The sequence below is a fragment of the Grampus griseus genome, assembly GCF_964374135.1.
Source record: "Grampus griseus genome assembly, chromosome: 11".
NCBI classification, from domain to species: domain Eukaryota; kingdom Metazoa; phylum Chordata; class Mammalia; order Artiodactyla; family Delphinidae; genus Grampus; species Grampus griseus.
In genome coordinates this window covers 39,250,600-39,269,799 of record NC_139005.1, presented here as the reverse complement: position 1 = coordinate 39,269,799, position 19,200 = coordinate 39,250,600, and the positions used below count along the sequence as shown (strand labels likewise).

The 19,200-nt window shown below is 47.2% G+C and overlaps 1 protein-coding gene across 2 annotated transcripts; it reads left to right on the top strand.

Moving 5' to 3' along the window:
* The first annotated feature begins 4,030 nt into the window (after positions 1-4,030).
* DDX23 (DEAD-box helicase 23) lies at positions 4,031-19,082 on the top strand. 2 transcript variants are annotated; one of them, XM_082665030.1, is made up of 17 exons: positions 4,031-4,113; positions 8,414-8,622; positions 9,031-9,135; positions 11,613-11,706; positions 11,817-11,882; positions 12,434-12,572; positions 12,861-12,994; positions 13,131-13,243; positions 13,488-13,631; positions 13,727-13,952; positions 14,261-14,406; positions 14,738-14,915; positions 15,653-15,895; positions 16,340-16,487; positions 16,691-16,799; positions 17,587-17,761; positions 18,199-19,082. In XM_082665030.1, the coding sequence occupies exons 2-17, from the start codon at positions 8,414-8,416 to the stop codon at positions 18,295-18,297; spliced, it is 2,328 nt and encodes a 775-aa protein (XP_082521156.1). In that variant the 5' UTR covers positions 4,031-4,113; the 3' UTR covers positions 18,298-19,082. The 2 variants fall into 2 exon arrangements, with proteins under 2 accessions (XP_082521156.1, XP_082521155.1); XM_082665029.1 differs by having other exon boundaries at positions 16,336-16,487.
* Positions 19,083-19,200: the final 118 nt, after the last annotated feature.

The following is a 19,200-nucleotide window of genomic DNA, read 5'->3' as shown; positions in this document are numbered from 1 at the left end:
CATAGCCCATGCCTCATGGAGAGGTGACATCATACATTCACATGCTTCTCACCTAAGTCCCCAGGGTCCAAGGGAGAAGCCCCAGACCCCCTTCTCTTGCAGCATGGGGGTGGTGGTGCTGCAGGACGCAGGGCTGGGTGGGGGTCACCAGACTTTTTCTGCCCTTAGGGCAGTATAGCTGGCATTTGTTTTATAGACTCTTGTCTTTGGAACCGGGGGGAGGGGGGAGTGTTTCAGTCTGTTATATGTTCTGTGTTTAAAGAAGAAAACCTATTTATTACTGAACAATATAGTACATATAAAGAAGTTGGCTCCGTATTCTTAGTTCCTGTCTCTGTTCCCTTTGGTCTTCGATAATGAGGAAAAGCTGTCTTGAGGTCCTTTCTGTGGGTTGCAGAGTGGCTGCCTCCACTGTTCCCTGGCACTTGCAACAAGGATCTCCTCCCTCTGCCCCACCCCCTGCCTCATCCCCTTCCCCACCCAAGTCCTGCTAAGCCAATGAAGATCTCCTTAGCCCTAGAGCAGGGTTACTTAACCTCAGAACAAATGACATTTTGGACTAGATAATGCTTTGTTGTGGAGGCTGTCTTGTGCACTGGAGGATGTTTAACAGCATCCCTGGCCCCTACCAGCTAGGTGTCAGTAACACCCCTAAGTTGTCACAACCAAAAATGTCTCCAGATATTGCTAAATGTCCCTCAGTGCAAAATCACTCGTGGTTGAGAACCATTGCCCTGTGGAGAGTCTAGAGGAGAGAGACAAGGTTCAGCGGAATCATCAGAAGGAGATCCAAGCTGCTGAGATCCCAACCCCTGCAGAAGATAGACAGACTGAAGCCAAGGCTGGGAGGTTCCAAGGGTTCTGGTCTCCTCTGAGTTCAAGGCGAGGTGATGCCTTCTGCTTTCTGCAACTTCCAAGTCCATGGCCTGTTGATGGCAGCTCAGGGGCCTTAACATCCCTTCTCTTCAGCTGCTTACAGCTCTTTTTTCCAACTTTCACAGTGTACTGGAAATAGTTACTGTGTATTGAGTACTTACTATGTGCTCAGTATTGTGCTGAGTGCTTTACCTACAATTTCACATTTTTTTCAATTTAGTATTTTTAAAAAATTTTATTGAAATATAGTTGATTTACGATGTGTTAATTTCTACTGTACAGCAAAGTAATTTCGTTATACCTATACATATATATATATATATATATTCTTTTTCATATTCTCGTCCTAAACTGCCAATCCCAAACTCCCGATCCTCTCTACATTATCACATTTAACCTCATAAATGAAAATAGCTAACATTTGTTAAATGTTTACTATGGGTCAGGGCTGCTTATAAGTTCTTTATATGTTACTTATTCCTCTGATAACGCTATGGGGTACTACTGACGTCATTCTACAGACAGGGAAACTGAGGTTCAGAGAGATTCATGTGCCTCAGGTCACACAGCTAGAAAGTGATAGAACGTGGATACAAATCCAGGCAACCTGGCTCCAGAACATGTGCTTTTTTTTTTAAGTTTAACCATTTAATTTTTTTTTCACTTTTTAAAAATTGAATGAGTCTTCAAATTCTATAGTGCTTTACAATTTTCAAAAGTTTCACACACATGATTTCATATAATCCCATAATAACTCTCTTTTCCCCCTACCCCTATATTGCCCCTTCCCTCTCCCCTCTGGTAACCACTAGTTTGTTCTCTACAGAACATGCACTTTTTACTGCTCTGCTATCCTAGCCTGGGTGGCAAATGGTATTATTATCCCTCTTTTATAAAAGAAGAAATAGAAAAGCCAGAGATTCCACATAACTTGTACAAGATCATACTCTGGTTAAGTAGTAGAGTCAGGATTCAAACCCAGTCTCAATGTTAACTGTAATTCCATGGGCCCCTTACTGTTAGCCATGCGGTACCTAACTAGGAGACTCTCTCCCTATGGTCCTTACTAGAATGTAGTCCCTCTGTCTCCATCTCCAAAGATGCATATTTGTGAAAGAACTAGCAGGATAGGAAAAACCATGCAAGTATCCTTTAAGCTCAATGTCTTACATGTGCCGTGAGAGAGGTGTGCACCAGTACTGGGGGAACTCTGCCACTCTGAACTTGGACAAGCTTCATCAACTTTCTGGGTCTCAATTTACTGATCTTTAAAGATGACTGAGAATGGTAGCCTGGAAATGGGGAAAGAGTATCTACTCTGAAATTAAATGAACTTGGAGTTGAATACTGGCTCCATTCTTTTGACTATGTGGACTTAGAATCTTTCTGGGCCACAATCTCCTTATCAGTAAAATGGAGATAATGCCCATCTTATACTATTAGAAGAACAAGTAAAGTTAGGGCTTCCCAGGTGAGGCAGTGGTTGAGAATCCGCCTGCCAGTGCAGGGGACACGGGTTCGAGCCCTGGTCCAGGAAGATTCCACATGCCGTGGAGCAAATAAGCCCATGCGCCACAACTACTGAAGCCCATGCGCCTAGAGCCCATGAGCCACAACTACTGAGCCCGCGTGCCACAACTACTGAAGCCCGTGTGCCTAGAGCCCGGGCTCTACAACAAGAGAAGCCACCGCAGTAAGAAGCCCGCGCACCGCAACGAAGAGTAGCCCCCACTCGCCACAACTAGAGAGAAGCCCGCGTGCAGCAAGGAAGACCCAACGCAGCCAAAAATAGAAATAAATAAATTTATTTTTTTTTAAAAAGTAATGTAAGTTAAGTGTCCAGCACAGAGTTGGGTACTAGGAGGTATCAATACTTAGTAAATAGCAACCGCAGCTCTCCACCTTTGGTCTGATTGTTAGCTCCACTCTGTGAGTGGATAGCCCTCCAGTGTTCACTGGGTGAATTACACCCAACAGACCTGAGACAACTTTTCCATTCTCTCTGTGAGGTCCAAGTGGGTATAGCTCAAAGACTGCAGAGTTCTAAGAGCAGAAATGTGCCTATCCCAGAGTTAATTTGGGCCTTTATGCTTGAGGCTCAGAGCTTTAGGATTATTTGGGCCTATCCTAGGCTCTGCTTCAGTAGAACTGAACACATTCAGAGAGAAAAACCAGAACTAAAGCTATGTGGGATTGAAACCAAAAAGCTGGTGATGGGAAAAAGGGAAGGAAAGAGGCATTAGTTACTTCCTGGTATCTATCTAAACCGTCCTAGAAGTTGCCAGAGTTTTTGTTTTTGTTTGGGAGGAAGGGGGGTAGAATTATGAACCATGTGACCAAAGAGAAACAAAGTGAAAGTACAATTTTGGGGGAAAAAAATCTCATTGGAGGACTGAAAAGAGGAAACTAGGAGAAAGAAAGAACAAAACAGTATTAAGATAACCCAAACAACTGGCCAGATTCCAAACAGCAAAAGAGTGAAGAAGGCAAGTCCTATCTGGAATGTTGAGAAAACCAGGTGCCACAGCCCAGGAGATACCATCCTTCCAGGAGGCCTTTGGAATCCATTGTGTGGGCTCATTTTGAGTTGTCACACTAACCAGGGTGTTGCCGCCTGGCCAGGGTTGCTAAAATGTCCTCCTAAACCTGGGATAGTCTCACACCGTGAATTGTCCCACCCTCACTGGGAAATACTAGGCTGCTCCTGTAACTTAACTTTTAGTTTGTCCACCCGTAAAATAGGGCTAATAATCTATCTCAAAGATTTTCTGTAAAAACGCTTTTCCATAAACGGTATTTATAGTTGTCACTGTAGTTGCCGGTTATAATTACGTGCTATCTAAGGAAGGCCTTAAATTTCTCCGTTGTAAGCCACAGGCCATGATGTCATTAACTACAGTTTCTAGGAAAACCAGCATATTCCAGGAAGACTGCGCTCGCGGAGAGAAAAACCTTTTGAGAACAGCCGGCCCACGAAAAACTTCCTCCCGCAGACTCAAATGTTTGGCGAACCACATTGCCCAGCGGCCCCCGCGGCCAGGGGCCGACGCTCTCACCGTGTATTCTGGGATTGGTAGTTTTCAGGTGCTCGCTCTCGGCCCGCGCTGCTCAGCACCAGGAACTCGCCTTCCCAGCTTGCCGCGCGGCCTGGGGAGCAGCCCGGCGACCAGGAAATGGGGAAGATGGCGACTGCTCGGCGACGTTGAGGCCGCGTTGGGCGGTTCGGACTCAAGAGTGGTGAGTCTCGGGCGATGGAAGCGTTTTCCAGCAGCTTGCAGAGAAGGCGAGAGTGAGGGCACAGCGGTGGCTCTTGTCTCCGGGATAAGACGGGAAGAACGCCTCAGGGAAGGGGCACGAGCTTGGAAAGCTCTGGCGGGCAGGAGCGAAAGGGCGCGGGCCCCAGCGGGAGTGTTGGCTCCTGGGGGCACAGGGCAGGTCCCTGGACGATGTTCCAGGTCAGACCTTTTCCCACGCGCACAGCACCTGTGATACCCTCAGTCCGACTTTATTCCTTCATGTTTCGAGTAGCCCTCGCTTCAGCCGAACTGAAACTCTGGTTTTTCTCCCAGAACCAGTCATGCTTTCCCGCCTCTGCGCCTCCTGTATTATTTCTTTTTCCGGGAATGACTTCTTCCTGGCACCTTCAGTTATACATCTTCAGATTCTACCTATATTTCAGTGCTCAAGAGCTACTTTCTCTACAGTCTTTCCAAATTCCCTTTTACAAGTGAAAGTAAACTTCTTCTTTGAACTCCTGCAATAATTCATTTGAGCCTGCATCTTGCTATGTGTCTCATAACCCTCTATTGTTTTGTAAGCTTCCTGTGGACAGGATCTTCCTGATTTCCTTTTGTAACTCACACAGCGCCTAGCGTGGTGCCTTGCATATAGTGGATGCTTGATTAGTACATAGTTCATTGAATGAAAAAAAGACTCTGCCCCTGCCCTACAAGAACTGAGGAACTCAAAGATGTGGAGGTTTGTGATAAGTGGAACCTATAATAAAAGTTTCCTACGTTTACTTTCTTCTTATTTGCACTTCTCATTCTCTTCTAAGCTCACTCCACTCAGCCTTCTACTCCCTCCATGCCACTGAAACAGCTCTTGTCAAAGGTCGCCAAGCCATCTCTGTTTTTCCAAATGCAAGGGTCACTGCTTTATCTTCTAGTCTTTCTCCACTTGACACAGGTAACCCCTCCCTCCTTGAAACACATTTTTGACTTCTGTGATGCCGTACTTTACCATTTTTTCTTATTTCTCACTGGCTGTTGTTTCTTTCCAGTTTTTCCCTCTGGCTCCTCCTGTGCCTGACTTCTAAATGTTACAGTGTTCCGGAGGTCAATCCTGGGTCCTCCTCTAATTTCTTCTTTAACTAGAATGCCTACTTAGGTAATATCACTTAGCGTCCCATGGCTTTAAAAGCAATCTATATATTGATAACTCAAGTTACTGTCTCCAGACTCTCTCTTGAGTTGCAGAATTACATTTTCAACTGCCTTTCTGGAATCTCCACTTGGTTTTCTTATTGACATCTTACACTCAACATGGTCAAAATGAAACTTTTGATTTCTTCTAAGTCTTTTCCTTCCCCAGTCTCCTCTGGTCACTAATGGCACCGTGAACCATTTAACCAGTTGGTCAGACCGTAAATTTAGGAGTTACATCTGTCTCTCCTCTTTGTTTCCTCCCTTCATCAGTAAGTCCTATCAGCTCTGCCTTCAAAATGTACCCTGAAGCCCTCTACTTCTTTTCATCTCCATTGCCACTTTCCTAGAACAAGCCACTGTCATCTCTTGTGTAGACTACTGTAATAGCATTCTCAGTGGTTCTGTGTCCACTGTTGCCTCCCTACCGTATGTTTTCTTGCAAGTCACCAAAGTAATTCTTTGAAAATGTAAAATAAGACCACATCACTTCCTGTTTATCACCTTTCTAAGGTTCCCACTGCAGTTAGATTAAAATCCAAGTTCCTTTACCCTGGCCTGAAACACATTTCCATGATCTCACCCCTGCCTACCTCCCTGAACTCATCGCGAATCAGTCTTCCCCCTTGGTCACTGCCACTGAGCCACATGAGTCTATTTGTTTTGGCCCTGCCCTGCAGCCTGCGGGATCTTAGTTCCCTGACCAGGGATCAGACCATGCCCCAGCAGTGAAAGTGTTGAATCCTAACCGCTGAACCGCCAAGGAATTCCTCACACGAATCTATTTTATTTTTTTTACTTATTTTTTATTTTTATTTTTGGTTGCGGTGGGTCTTCGTTGCGGCATGCAGGATCTTCGTTGCGGCACGTGGGCTTCTCTCTAGTTGTGGTGCACGGGCTCCAGAGCGCGTGGGCTCTGTAGTTTGCGGCACACGTGCTCTCTAGTTGAGGCGTGCGGGCTCAGTAGTTGTGGCGCACGGGCTTAGTTGCCCCGCAGCATGTGGGATCTTAGTTCCCCGATCAGGGATCGAACCCTTGTCCCCTGCATTGCAGGGCAGATTCTTTACCACTGGACCACCAGGGAAGTCCCACACGAGTCTATTTTTAATTGGCAAACATGCTAAGCTAGTTCTTGCCCCAGTGCCTTACTGTCCCTTCTGCCCAATAAATTCTTCCTCTGATTTTTGCAGACTCTATTTCCCATCATTCAAGTCTCAGCTTACATGTCATCTAAAAAATTCTTTCCAGAGCCTTCTATCTCTTGTTCATACTGCTCCCCATCATGTCACCCTGTTTTACTCTCTTCATTAGCACTCATTACTGTTTGAAATTCTCTTATCTTTCTGCCTAACTGTTGTCTGCTTCACTGGAATTTAAGCATTATGAGATCAGAGACTTTGTTTTGTTTACTGCTGTACCTCTAGTACGCAGAATAGTTTCTGGCACCTACCAGGTACTCAGTGAATATTTGTCGAAAGAATGCTGATGCCCAGGATGCTTTATAGAGAAGATGGCCTTTCCTCTGGATTGTTTTCTTTTTTTCTTTAATAGAAGAGGGCTATTTTATTTTATTTATTTTTATTTTTGGCTGCGTTGGGTCTTCGTTGCGGTGCGCGGGCTTCTTCTTGAGGTGAAGCATGGGCTAGAGCACGGGCTCTAGGCTCATGGATTTCAGTAGCTGTGGCTTGCGGTCTCTAGAGCACAGGCTCAGTAGTTGTGGCCCATGGGCTTAGTTGCTCTGTGGCATGTGGGATCTTCCCAGACCAGGGATTGAACCCGTATCCCCTGCGTTGGCAGGCGGATTCTTAACCGCTGTGCCACCAGGGAAGTCCCTGGATCGTTTTCTTAGGGCTATAAGTGGACGAGACATAAGTATAATTTCCATGTGATATGCATGACGTACTGGCAATTTTGAGGTAAAATGGGTTGTCTCCGCCTTTTGAAAGTGCTACTTGTTCATTTTTTTCTCTTCTTTACATACTCTCCCTTCTTAAAAATATATGGCAGGAATTACATGGGAAAGGGGGATCATAAGCTAAAGCTTAGGGAACTGTTATTTCCTTGGAACCATTTGGGGTTAAAGTAAGTTCTGAAAATATCCTGAGGCTTAGGGATGGTGGTGGTGATGGTGGAATAGAGGCAGATTCAGACTTGCTGTCTGAATTTAGCACCTGGCTGAAGAAAATTTTGTAGTCTGAAGGACAGTTGACAGTGTGGCATGGTGTTCAATGTCCCCTAGGCAGTATGGGGACAGAACAAATTCCTGCTCAAACTTTTCATGGGACTGGATTATAATCAAGGCTGTGAAAATCTGAGTAGGGAACATGAGTCAGAACGTCTGTGATCTCTAGTTTCTGGTACACTTTTTCCTCCCTCTTCCCCTCCTTCCCTCTCTCCATTCCTCCCTCCCTTATTTTACATTCTAAAATAATTGTAGGAAGGAAGGAAGTCGTAAAACCAAAGTGTATGGAGTCCTATGTACCCTTCACAAAGTTTTTGCCATTGTATAACTAGAAATACATTTCTTTTAATCTGAGTAAAAGTGAGTTTCTCTATTTGAATTTAGGTTTCCTTGAGGTGCTGATCATAATCCCAAATCTCTAAGTTAAACTCCTTTTTTCTCTTTTGAGCTTTCTTTGTGAGCTCAAGAGAACTTATCTCCCTTAGATGTATATACCTTGACTGATCCTGGTGGGCTGGCAGACACAATAGACTCCTAAGATAAGCAAAACAAGATGTTTCTAGAGATAGCTAGTATACTATTCATTAACTAACATTTCTTTTAATACTCTTGCAGTCTAATTATAAAAATAAGGTGTATTCATTGTATACTTTTGGAAATGAATATATACAAAAAGGAATCCCAGAGAAATAACATAGCATTAATGAATAAGAATGGGCCTCTGGAGCCAGACTGCCTAAAACTCTGACACTTAACACCCGTGTGTCCTTAGGCAAGTTACTTTATACATCTGAGCTTCAGCTTCTTCATCCGTAAAGCATGCATACCAATATATCTACCTCAGAGGGTTGTTTTGAGATTAAGTAAATTATTTGTAAAAAGTTTAGAGCAGTACCTAGTACATAATAAATACTCCTCTTACCCATGACAGATGGCAGGAGAGCTGGCTGATAAGAAGGACCGTGAGGCATCACCTTCCAAGGAGGAAAGGAAGCGATCTCGGACTCCTGACAGAGAACGGGATAGAGACCGAGACCGGAAGTCTTCCCCATCTAAAGATAGGAAACGGCATCGTTCAAGGGAAAGGCGTCGAGGAGGCAGCCGTTCTCGTTCCCGTTCCCGTTCCAAGTCTACAGAAAGGTAAAGTAATTTTCTGTTTGTTACGTGAAAAGGGAGTGTACATTTCAAACTCCTTTATTCTTGGTTCCTCTGATGCCTCCATATTAGGGCATTAGTCTTTCATACATTTCTCTTAGTTCTTAAAGGTTAATAGGGAACTTGTAAGATGAAGGTCCAGATGATCAAGGAAGATAGTTCATCTGTTCACATAATCCATGGCCTATCATTGCCACTGATACTTAGCAGTACAGCTCTGAGCTCTTAGACCTTCTTAGAATTCCCTCATAACTTCTTGGGAAACACATTTTCCAATTTGTAAAATATTACTTTGGGGAGAAAAGAGCATGGGAACCTTCTTAGGGCTGCAGTGAAGCAGGATACTCAGGACTCAGGAAGTGTCATGTAATTTCCTAAATGTGGTGTCTTCAGAGAACGCCGGCACAAAGAACGAGAGCGAGATAAGGAGCGTGATCGGAATAAGAAGGACCGAGATCGGGATAAGGATGGGCACAGACGGGACCGCAAGCGATCCAGGTACCTGAGGGAGTGGGAGTGGGCTTTAGGGCAACACTCTGGTCGCTTCCTCTCTGCATCTCAGCTGGCTCAGCTTCGGGGGAAAGTAAATTTTCCATAGCGAATCCTATTGGCAGTTATAGTAGAACTGTCTTTTTTAGAAGGCACACACCTTCTTTAGAAAGGATAACCAGTTAGTGAAGTCACCACTTCTTGAGGGTCAGCTTGTTCTTAGAATTTAGTTTGAAAAGGTTACCACCCAACAAAACAGCTCCATCGGACCATTCAGTTTTCTAACCAGAATGTACAACATATATTTGTTGGGATAGCTTAATGCACCAGTATCTTGATCTCTTTGTTCTGGAAACTTTTTTTTTTTTTTTAATTTGTTTCTTATTTATATTTTGGCTGCGTTGGGTCTTCGTTGCTGTGCGTGGGCTTTCTCTAGTTGCGGCGAGTGGGGGCTACTCTTTGTTGTGGTGCGCCGGCTTCTCATTGCGGTGGCGTCTCTTGTTGCAGAGCACGGGCTCTAGGTGTGTGGGCTTCAGTAGTTGTGGCACGCGGGCTCAGTAGCTGTGGCTCACAGGCTCTAGAGCGCAGGCTCAGTAGTTGTGGCGCATGAGCTTAGTTGCTCCGCGGCATGAGAGATCTTCCCGGACCAGGGCTCGAACCCGTGTCCCCTGCATTGACAGGGAGATTTTTTTTTTTTGGTGGTACGTGGGCCTCTCACTGTTGTGGCCTCTCCCGTTGCGGAGCACAGGCTCCGGACGTTCAGGCTCCGGATGCTCAGGCTCAGTGGCCATGGCTCACAGGCCCAGCTGCTCTGCGGCATGTGGGATCTTCCCGGACCGGGGCACGAACCCATGTCCCCTGCATCGGCAGGCAGACTCTCAACCACTGCGCCACCAGGGAAGCCCCTGGCAGGCGGATTTTTAACCACTGCACCACCAGGGAAGCCCTGGAAACTTGCTATACAAAGTTTTTATTAGGCCCTGAATCTGTAGATTAGAATTCAGGGCAAAGAATAGAATTCTTGCAACAAACGCAGTGGGGTTGAGATCTCTTGCATATTAAGCTTATAGCAGGTGTGGGGAAAGATTGCTGGGGCTGGTAGGAAGGAGAGATGAGGAAAGGACATATATAGCAGTATCTGGGAAGGGTGTATGTGGGTGGCCATGTCGGCTAAATTTATTGTGTATTCTCAAGTAATGCAGGATTTTTTTTTTCTACTGACATGCATATGCTGTTTGGAGGAAATAATTTTTTAATCAAAATATAGTTGATTTACAATATGGGGTTAGTTTCAGGTGTATAGCAAAGTGATCCAGTTTCGCATATATATATATATATATATATATATATATATACACACACACACACACACACGCACACACACACGCACACACGTGTATATTTTCTGGTTTTTTTCTATTATAGGATATTACAAGATATTGAATATAGTTCCCTGTGCTATACAGTAAATTCTTTTTTTTAAGAAATTTTTTAATTGTATTTTTTTATTTTTAAAAAAGTTTAATTTATTTATTTTTGGCTGCGTTGGGTCTTCGTTGCTGTGCGCGGGCTTTCTCTAATTGCGGCGAGCGGGGTCTACTCTTTGTTGTGGTACATAGGCTTCTCATTGCCGTGGCTTCTCGTTGTGGAGCACGGGCTCTAGACGCACGGGCTTCAGTAATTGTGGCACGCAGCCTCAGTAGTTGTGGTTCGCGGGTTCTAGAGCACAGGCTCAGTAGTTGTGGCTCGTGGGCTCTAGAGCACAGGCTCAGTAGTTGTAGTGCACAGGCTTAGTTGCTCCGCGGCATGTGACAGCTTCCCGGATCAGAGCTCGAACCCATGTCCCCTGCATTGGCAGGCAGATTCTTAACCACTGTGCCACCAGGGAAGTCCCTACAGTAAATTCTTGTTGTTTATTTTATATATAGTCATGTGTATCTGTTAATCCCATACTCCTAATTTAGCCTTCCACGCCCCCCTTCCCCTTTGGTAACCATAAGTTTGTTTTCTGTGTCTGTGAGTTTGTTTCTGTTTTGTAAATAATTCATTTGTATTATTTTTTAGATTCCACGTATAAGTGATACCATATATTTGTCTTTCTCTGTCTGGCTTCACTCAGTGTGATAATCTCTAGGTCCATCCATGTTGCTGCAAATGGTAATATTTCCTTCTTTTTTATGACTGAGTAATATTTGGAGGAAATAATTTTTGATATCAGTAGTGAAGATCCACTTCCCAGAAGAGAATAGTCTCAGAAAAGGAGATTCAGGTAGAATGGGGCCAAGATAGGGTCATTGTTAGGTTTCAGAGCAGGCAGAGTGACCAGGTCTGCAAAAGGAGCTTCAGGACATGTTGGATGACCGTGGGCCAGTCTTGCTGAGTCGTGGGAAAACTTCCATCCTCTTTTGGCGAGCTCAGTCTGAGCCTCATCCAGGGGCTAGGCTAAGAGTGATCCATATCCCTTTTCCTGTTCCTTTGCCTTTAAGTTTATCTCCTGGCCGAGGAAAAGATTTTAAATCTCGGAAAGACAGAGACTCTAGGAAGGATGAAGAGGATGAACATGGTGATAAGAAGCCTAAGGTAAAAAGAGGAAGGATTTTTTTCCTCATCTTCCTCTTCAGTTCAAGCCCAACTTTGTTCTTCATAGGGAGAGAGCCTCTATGGACTGAAGTCCTGTGTTTTATCTTCAGGCCCAGCCATTATCCCTGGAGGAACTTCTGGCCAAGAAAAAGGCTGAGGAAGAAGCTGAGGCTAAGGTAAGAGCTTGAAGGTCTGTATTAGTTGGCTGGGGCTGCCATGACAGAACACACGGACTGAGTGACTTAAACAACAAAAATTTATTTTCTCACAGTTCTGGAGGTTAGAAGTCTGAGATCAGATGGGGTTGTTTCTTCTGAGGCTTCTCTCCTTGGCTTGTAGATGGACGTCTTTTCCATATTCACATGCTCTTCCCTCTGTGTGTGTATGCTCCTGGTATCTCTGTGTGTCCAAATTTTCTCTTTTTATAAGGACACAGTCAGATTGGTTTAGGGCCCAACCTTGGAGCCTCAGGTTACCTTAATCACCTCTTTAAAGGCTCTGTCTCCAAATACAGTCACATTCTGAGGTACTGGAGGCTAGGGCTTCAACATGTGAATTTTGAGGGAGACACAGTTTAGCCCGTAACAGGGTCCTGGGCCTATTTATGTTTTCCTTAACATGTTTAATGCCTGAGCAAATATTTTTGGGCTCCCTGCCATCTTGCCATCAGTGGTGTGATTATACCCTGTTCCTAGATCATTGTTTACAGTTGTAATCTGTTTTGTAGCCCAAGTTCCTCTCCAAAGCAGAACGAGAGGCTGAAGCCCTAAAGCGACGGCAGCAGGAGGTGGAGGAGCGGCAGAGGATGCTTGAGGAAGAGAGGAAGAAAAGGAAACAGTTCCAAGACTTGGGCAGGAAAATGTTGGGTTCGTTTTCTTACCCTGTGGCCCCTAGACAGGGTAGGGAAGGGTGGGAATGGGATTGTGGTGTAACTTAGGAGAGCTAGAAAGCTATTTGCTCTGAGTTTGGAAGAAGGAAGGATGGGGCAAGTTTCTGAGAAAAATATCTTTCTGTTAGGTCTCCATTTCCCTTGTCTCATAAATCTCCCCCCCCCCATTTTTTTACGCATTTGGTGTCTGTTGTCTGGATCTCCTCCATGCCCTCTTTTTTCTTCCACTGAGTTCTTCTGCAGCTTTGCTTTCTTTGGTCTACAGAAGACCCTCAGGAACGGGAACGTCGGGAACGCAGGGAGAGGATGGAGCGGGAGACCAATGGAAACGAGGATGAGGAAGGGCGGCAGAAAATCCGGGAGGAGAAGGATAAGAGCAAGGAACTGCATGCCATTAAGGTGCAGGCCTCAGCTCTGTCTTCGTGGCCCCACGCTCCTCACACACTAAGGAGGCTTGCTTGTTGGGCCAGTCTGATCTCTGTATATGAGGTTTGGGCCTCCCGTTTGATGGGCTTTGTGTTCTGTGCCCGGGCAGGAGCGTTACCTGGGTGGCATCAAGAAGCGGCGCCGGACGAGGCATCTCAATGACCGCAAGTTTGTCTTTGAGTGGGATGCATCTGAGGACACTTCCATTGACTACAACCCCCTGTGAGTGTCTTCAGGCCTCAGTGCTAGGTCTTTTAAACTAGGCAGTTGCTAGAGAGAACCAGTGACTACAGAGATAGAAGTAAGATAGGCTGGGATGAGGAGATGGGTAAAATAGTAGTTAGCCAGCCCTCTGGGCGATGAAGGACCCTGGCTGGAAGGGGAACTGGTAATGTTGGTAGTCTGCACCTCCATCCTTGTGCTTAGCAGCTCCTTCTCTTTTCCTCTTCCTCTGTCTCAATCCCAGGTACAAAGAACGGCACCAGGTGCAGTTGTTGGGGCGAGGCTTCATTGCAGGCATTGACCTAAAGCAGCAGAAACGAGAGCAGTCACGTTTCTATGGAGACCTAATGGAGAAGAGGCGGACGCTGGAAGAAAAGGAGCAGGAGGAGTGAGTGGGCAGGGCTGCAGGTGCTTGGGCAGAGCCGAGTCTACAGGAAGGAGATGGAGGATACGAACCCCTTCATTCCCCATGTCCTGCTCCAGGGCAAGACTCCGCAAACTTCGTAAGAAGGAAGCCAAGCAACGCTGGGATGATAGGCATTGGTCCCAGAAGAAGTTGGATGAGATGACAGACAGGGACTGGCGGATCTTCCGTGAGGACTACAGCATCACCACCAAAGGTGGCAAGATCCCCAATCCCATCCGATCCTGGAAAGACTCTTCTCTGCCTCCACACATCTTGGAGGTCATCGATAAGTGTGGCTACAAGGTATGAAGGAGCAGATTGGACCAGAAGGCCTTACGTGTTCCCAGATTCTAGGGGGTACGGATTTAATTTGAGAACAGAGAACTTTGTTCCTAGACTGTTCGGTGCCTTCTCTGCCAGTGGGCACCAAGGTGACGTCTCTCAGTTTCTGGTGGAAGTATTGTTTGTTGATTGTGTTTCTTCTCGGGTCCCATTCCTGTTCACTGTGCTTGGTGTCCTCCCATTGTGCTAGCATATGTGCCCACTCTGTCAGCAGCAGCCCAGGTAGTATAATTTTGCCTGTACACGTTACTGTCTCTGGGTCACTACAGGAGCCGACACCTATCCAGCGTCAGGCAATTCCCATTGGGCTACAGAATCGTGACATCATTGGAGTGGCTGAGACTGGCAGCGGCAAGACAGCAGCCTTCCTCATCCCGTTGCTGGTCTGGATTACCACTCTCCCCAAAATTGACAGGTGACATCAGCTGACACCAGTTGGTGAAAATGGCAAATGAGCATTTGGTTTTCTTTTTAAGTCTATAATCAGAAGCCTTTAGTCTGGGTGATATTAGGGAATAATTGGATCATGATATCAAAGAAGTGTATGATTTTATTGCTGGCAAGGACCACTCCCTGGAGAGCTTGGCTATCCCGGCGTCTCATTTTTAAGAGCAATTGTTACATTCTTTTCCCACCACCCTCCTCATTCCCTTTAGTTGCCCTTAAGAGTGACTTTGTCTTGCTCCTGTTTGTGGTTGGATGAGAACCAAAGCTCATGAAACTGTGGAATGCCCCATTTACCACAGGATCGAAGAGTCAGACCAGGGCCCTTATGCCATCATCCTGGCCCCCACTCGTGAGCTGGCTCAGCAGATTGAGGAAGAGACCATCAAGTTTGGGAAGCCGCTAGGCATCCGCACTGTGGCTGTCATTGGCGGCATCTCCAGAGAAGACCAGGGCTTCAGGCTGCGCATGGGTTGTGAGGTTTGTTCACCTAGCCAGCAGCCAGCCCGCCATTTGGGAGGGCTCTCTGTCTGGGGGCTCTGTTTCTAGTTTCTGCCATAGATGTACAGTAAATGAAGAAAGGGGCTGGTATGTATGTATGTGCTGTTATTTATGGGGGACTTATGCACCAGGGATTGTACTCTGTATATCATTAATTCTCACAACCACCTTAAAGAGAATAGATAACGGTATTTCCATTTTACAGGTGAAGCTGAGAATCAGGTTAATAACTTGCCCAAAGTCACAGCTGGTGATGGGCAGAGCTGAGATTCATATGTGAAGGCTGTGCTCTTAATTGCTCTGAAAGACCATGTCGTTGATTTTGTGTTGCCTTCTTCTTAGGGTAGGGGAGGAGAGCTTTTTACGAGAAGTCTGCTGTAGGAATCAAGTCTTCTGCAGGCTTCTTAGTGTAATCCCTTTATCCAACCCCCTCCATAGTATCGCTTAGTCTCTCTTCCGTCGAAGAAAGTTCTGTTGATGTTGCCTCTTCTGTCTAATCCCTGGACCTTACTCAGAGACCCCATTCATTCCTGAAAAAAATCCAAGGTAGCAACAAGTGATTTCATGCCACTTCTCAGGAACTTTCACTACCAAACATAACTGGAGGTTGGGGTCAAAGTTCCTTAGCATTGGGGATCTATTGGGTGGATAGTTCACAGAAGAGAGAAGAAAGGGGTACCTGCTGGGGCCACACATGATTCCACTGTACCCCCCAGATAGTGATTGCTACTCCAGGACGTCTGATTGATGTGCTGGAGAACCGCTACCTGGTGCTGAGCCGCTGTACCTATGTGGTTCTGGATGAGGCAGACAGGATGATTGATATGGGCTTCGAGCCAGACGTCCAGAAGATCCTGGAGCACATGCCTGTCAGCAACCAGAAGCCGGACACGGATGAGGCCGAGGACCCTGAGAAGATGTTGGCCAACTTCGAGTCAGGAAAACATAAGTACCGCCAAGTAAGGCTGCTTCCCTAGGCTGGGAAAAGTTGGGCAAGTTGCCAGACCTGCTCCAGGGCCCTTCTTGCCCTAGGCAAGTGCATGTTTCCAGAATGGTGAGGCATGGCTCCCCATGTACAGTCCTCTCACAGTCCTAGCAGTGTAGCCTCTTAGCCCTGGAAAAATGATTCCAAACAGTCATGCTACTGCCCGCCACAGGTGCTGGCAAATGCTCTCAGCCCTTCCTGTTAGCATAAGATGTAAAGTACTCTGCTGAACAGGCACTGAGGAAAAGAAGTGGGAAGGCAAAGGACAGTTCTCTCTCTGTCAGGCACCACTTCTGTCAAAACTCACACCATGGCTCATTTTCTGTTCTGCAGCTTGGGTTGCGCTGCCTGTGCTGATGGTGGGATGTGTGATGTGTCTGCCTGGGCCCAGGGCTGAACCTCTTGTTTTCATAGACAGTCATGTTCACGGCCACCATGCCCCCAGCGGTGGAGCGTCTGGCCCGGAGCTATCTTCGGCGACCTGCTGTGGTGTACATTGGCTCTGCCGGCAAGCCCCACGAACGTGTGGAACAGAAGGTCTTCCTCATGTCAGAGTCTGAAAAGAGGTATGGGGGCAGCTGAGCCAGGGGAAACAGAATGGAGAAGAGGCTTTTTTTTAGTGCGAGTGGTGGCTGGAGGGCGACTGTTCTGCCGTGTTGAGAGCTGGGCATTGGAGATCCTGGAATTGGTGTTTGTAGATCAGTGTTGGGCATTTCACTTGGAGTGGAGGGTAGTATGCATCTCATTTTTCTCTTCCTCTTCTCTCCAGGAAAAAGCTGCTGGCAATCTTGGAGCAAGGCTTTGATCCCCCCATCATCATTTTTGTCAACCAGAAGAAGGGCTGTGATGTTTTGGCCAAATCCCTGGAGAAGATGGGGGTGTGTCTGGGGAGGGAGAGCAATGCCTGGCCTCTTTGGTGCTGCTTTCTGAAACTAGACGGGCCCCCTAGGCTTCTGCTTTCAGTGCTTACCTACTCTGGAACCTCTCCAACATTTAACAAGCCAGGGTCAGAGGGAAAAGGGTGGTTGATGGGGATAAAGAGGACTTGGTCGATTGCTGTGACTCCCTGTCCATTCCAGCAGTGCCAGCCACAGCTGCCTTGGGTCTTCCTCCAAGTGTGCTGGGGCCAGGGAGAGGTTATGAGACACATCCTGGCAGGATCTGAGGATATGGAGTAGAGTGGGTCAAAGTGTTTCGTGTTTATTTATGTTTGGGAGAGAGGATGGTGTTGTCAGGAGGGAGATGTTAGTGATGAGTGTCCTTTACTCCTGATACTGGTGTTGGAGGGGAAGGGTGTGTCCTTTCCACTCAGGCTTAAACTTCCTTAAATTTCTTGGTCCCTGCTTTCCACCCTCATCTCTTACCCTCATTCTCTCTTTCGCTACTTCTCATCTGTTTGGCTCCACATCTCACCCCTGATTGCTTTACCTTTGACCTTGCCCTGTCTGTGTCTCCCCTCACCACCACCCCCAATCTCTCCTATCCCTTTCTTCAGCTCATCTGTTCTCTCCTTACTTCAGTTGCCCTTGTTCTCTTCTGCCTCCTTCCCCTTTCCATCTCCCTTGCTGCTCTCTGCAACCCTCCCTCCTCCCAGTCCGCTCCCTCCTAACTTCTGTCTTTCCATGATCCCATTGCTCTTTCTTCACCTCACCATTCTTCCAACAGTACAATGCTTGTACGCTGCATGGTGGAAAAGGCCAGGAGCAGCGAGAGTTTGCACTATCCAACCTCAAGGCTGGGGCCAAGGATATTTTGGTGGCTACAGATGTGGCGGGTCGTGGTATCGACATCCAAGATGTGTCTATGGTTGTCAACTATGATATGGCCAAAAACATTGAAGGTAAGTGCAGGGGAAAGCAGCTTCAATCCAGGTAAAGGGAGATTCCTTGCCCGTTTCTCCTCGAATAGCTCCACTGAGGAGGCTCCTGCTGTCAAGTCTCACAGCTCTGAGCCTAGGGCTGCTTGTCCCAGTGAGAAGAGCTCCTGCCCTGTATCTCTCTTGGGTGTGTTGTCCCAGCTCCTGGGATTGCACTCTGTCTTCTGGGTATGGAGAAGAACGGAGCTGGGCCACTCCGTCTTAATGTGGTAGGATGGCCACCATCAGCAGTGCTAGCGGGCAGAGCACCGTGGGCACTGCAGATTCAGGCAGCGCGAGCTGTGTTTACTGCCCTCAGAGGTGTGGTGGCAAGGATGAAGCCTTTAGAAGTGGAGGCTTCACGCACTGCTCACGAGGGCATCTGGCCTGGCGCCCTGAGTGACATTCCTCCCCCTCCTCAGATTATATCCACCGCATTGGCCGCACGGGACGAGCAGGCAAGAGTGGTGTGGCCATCACCTTCCTCACCAAAGAGGACTCTGCTGTGTTCTATGAGCTGAAGCAAGCCATCCTGGAGAGCCCGGTGTCCTCCTGCCCCCCAGAGCTGGCCAACCACCCCGATGCCCAGCACAAGCCGGGCACCATCCTCACCAAGAAGCGCCGGGAGGAGACCATCTTTGCCTGACACAGCACTCTCCCTGCGGTTCGAGGCTGCGCCCTGGAGCCTGTTCTTCAGGACCCTCACGTCTCTTCCCAGGTCCGCACTCTTATGGGGGCTTAGGAAACAATCAGACTCCCTGGCCCAGACCCTCAGTTCTGAAGGCCTGAGTGTGGGGCTGTAAGAGGAGAGGAAGCTAGGAGGCAAGGAGAACAAATTACCCTAGGTTTTGGCCCAGCCCTGCCCCTCCGGCGGGCTTTGGGATTGCATTGGGCCATCAGCTCTTGCCAGGTATGGGGGCAGCCAATTGGCACTGCCTCCTAGACTGAACAAACCTGGCTGCCGGGCTGGGACTTCTTCGGCACAGACGTGACTGCGTAAGCTGCAGCACCATCGTTGCCCTAGGTGACCCAGGGGATCTGGCACTGAGGAGTATGGATCTTGGACTCTTATTGTCATTTTGACAGCTGTTTGCCCTTTCGGATTATCAAACAAGTGGAGAGCCTTGCTTAGAGTTGTGCACGGCCCCTGTGCCGAGGGGTACTGTGCACTCTAGGCATCCCTCACCCGGGGAATTTTTTAGCAGGTGTGGGGATGGGGAGCTGGCTGAGTCCTTGAAGTCAGAGTGAACTTTCTGTTTTCTATTCTCTGAGAAGAGTTTGTATGTTCTGAGAATAAATACACGAGTATTAAGGCTGTGTCTTAGTTCTAGCTAAACTCATCTCCCAGGTCCTCCCTGGTACCACAGAAGACCAGGAGGACAGCATTGGACACAGTGGATTCACTTGGGAGATGAAAGAAAATC

What these genes read in the sequence shown, in the direction of transcription:
- DDX23 (XM_082665029.1), top strand. Translation starts at nt 8,414, where the DNA reads ATGGCAGGAGAGCTGGCTGATAAGAAGGACCGTGAGGCATCACCTTCC. An exon ending in CGGGACCGCAAGCGATCCAG is followed by an intron (nt 9,136 to 11,612) that starts GTACCTGAGGGA and finishes TTTGCCTTTAAG; the next exon opens with TTTATCTCCTGGCCGAGGAA. An exon ending in ATGTCAGAGTCTGAAAAGAG is followed by an intron (nt 16,488 to 16,690) that starts GTATGGGGGCAG and finishes TCTTCTCTCCAG; the next exon opens with GAAAAAGCTGCTGGCAATCT.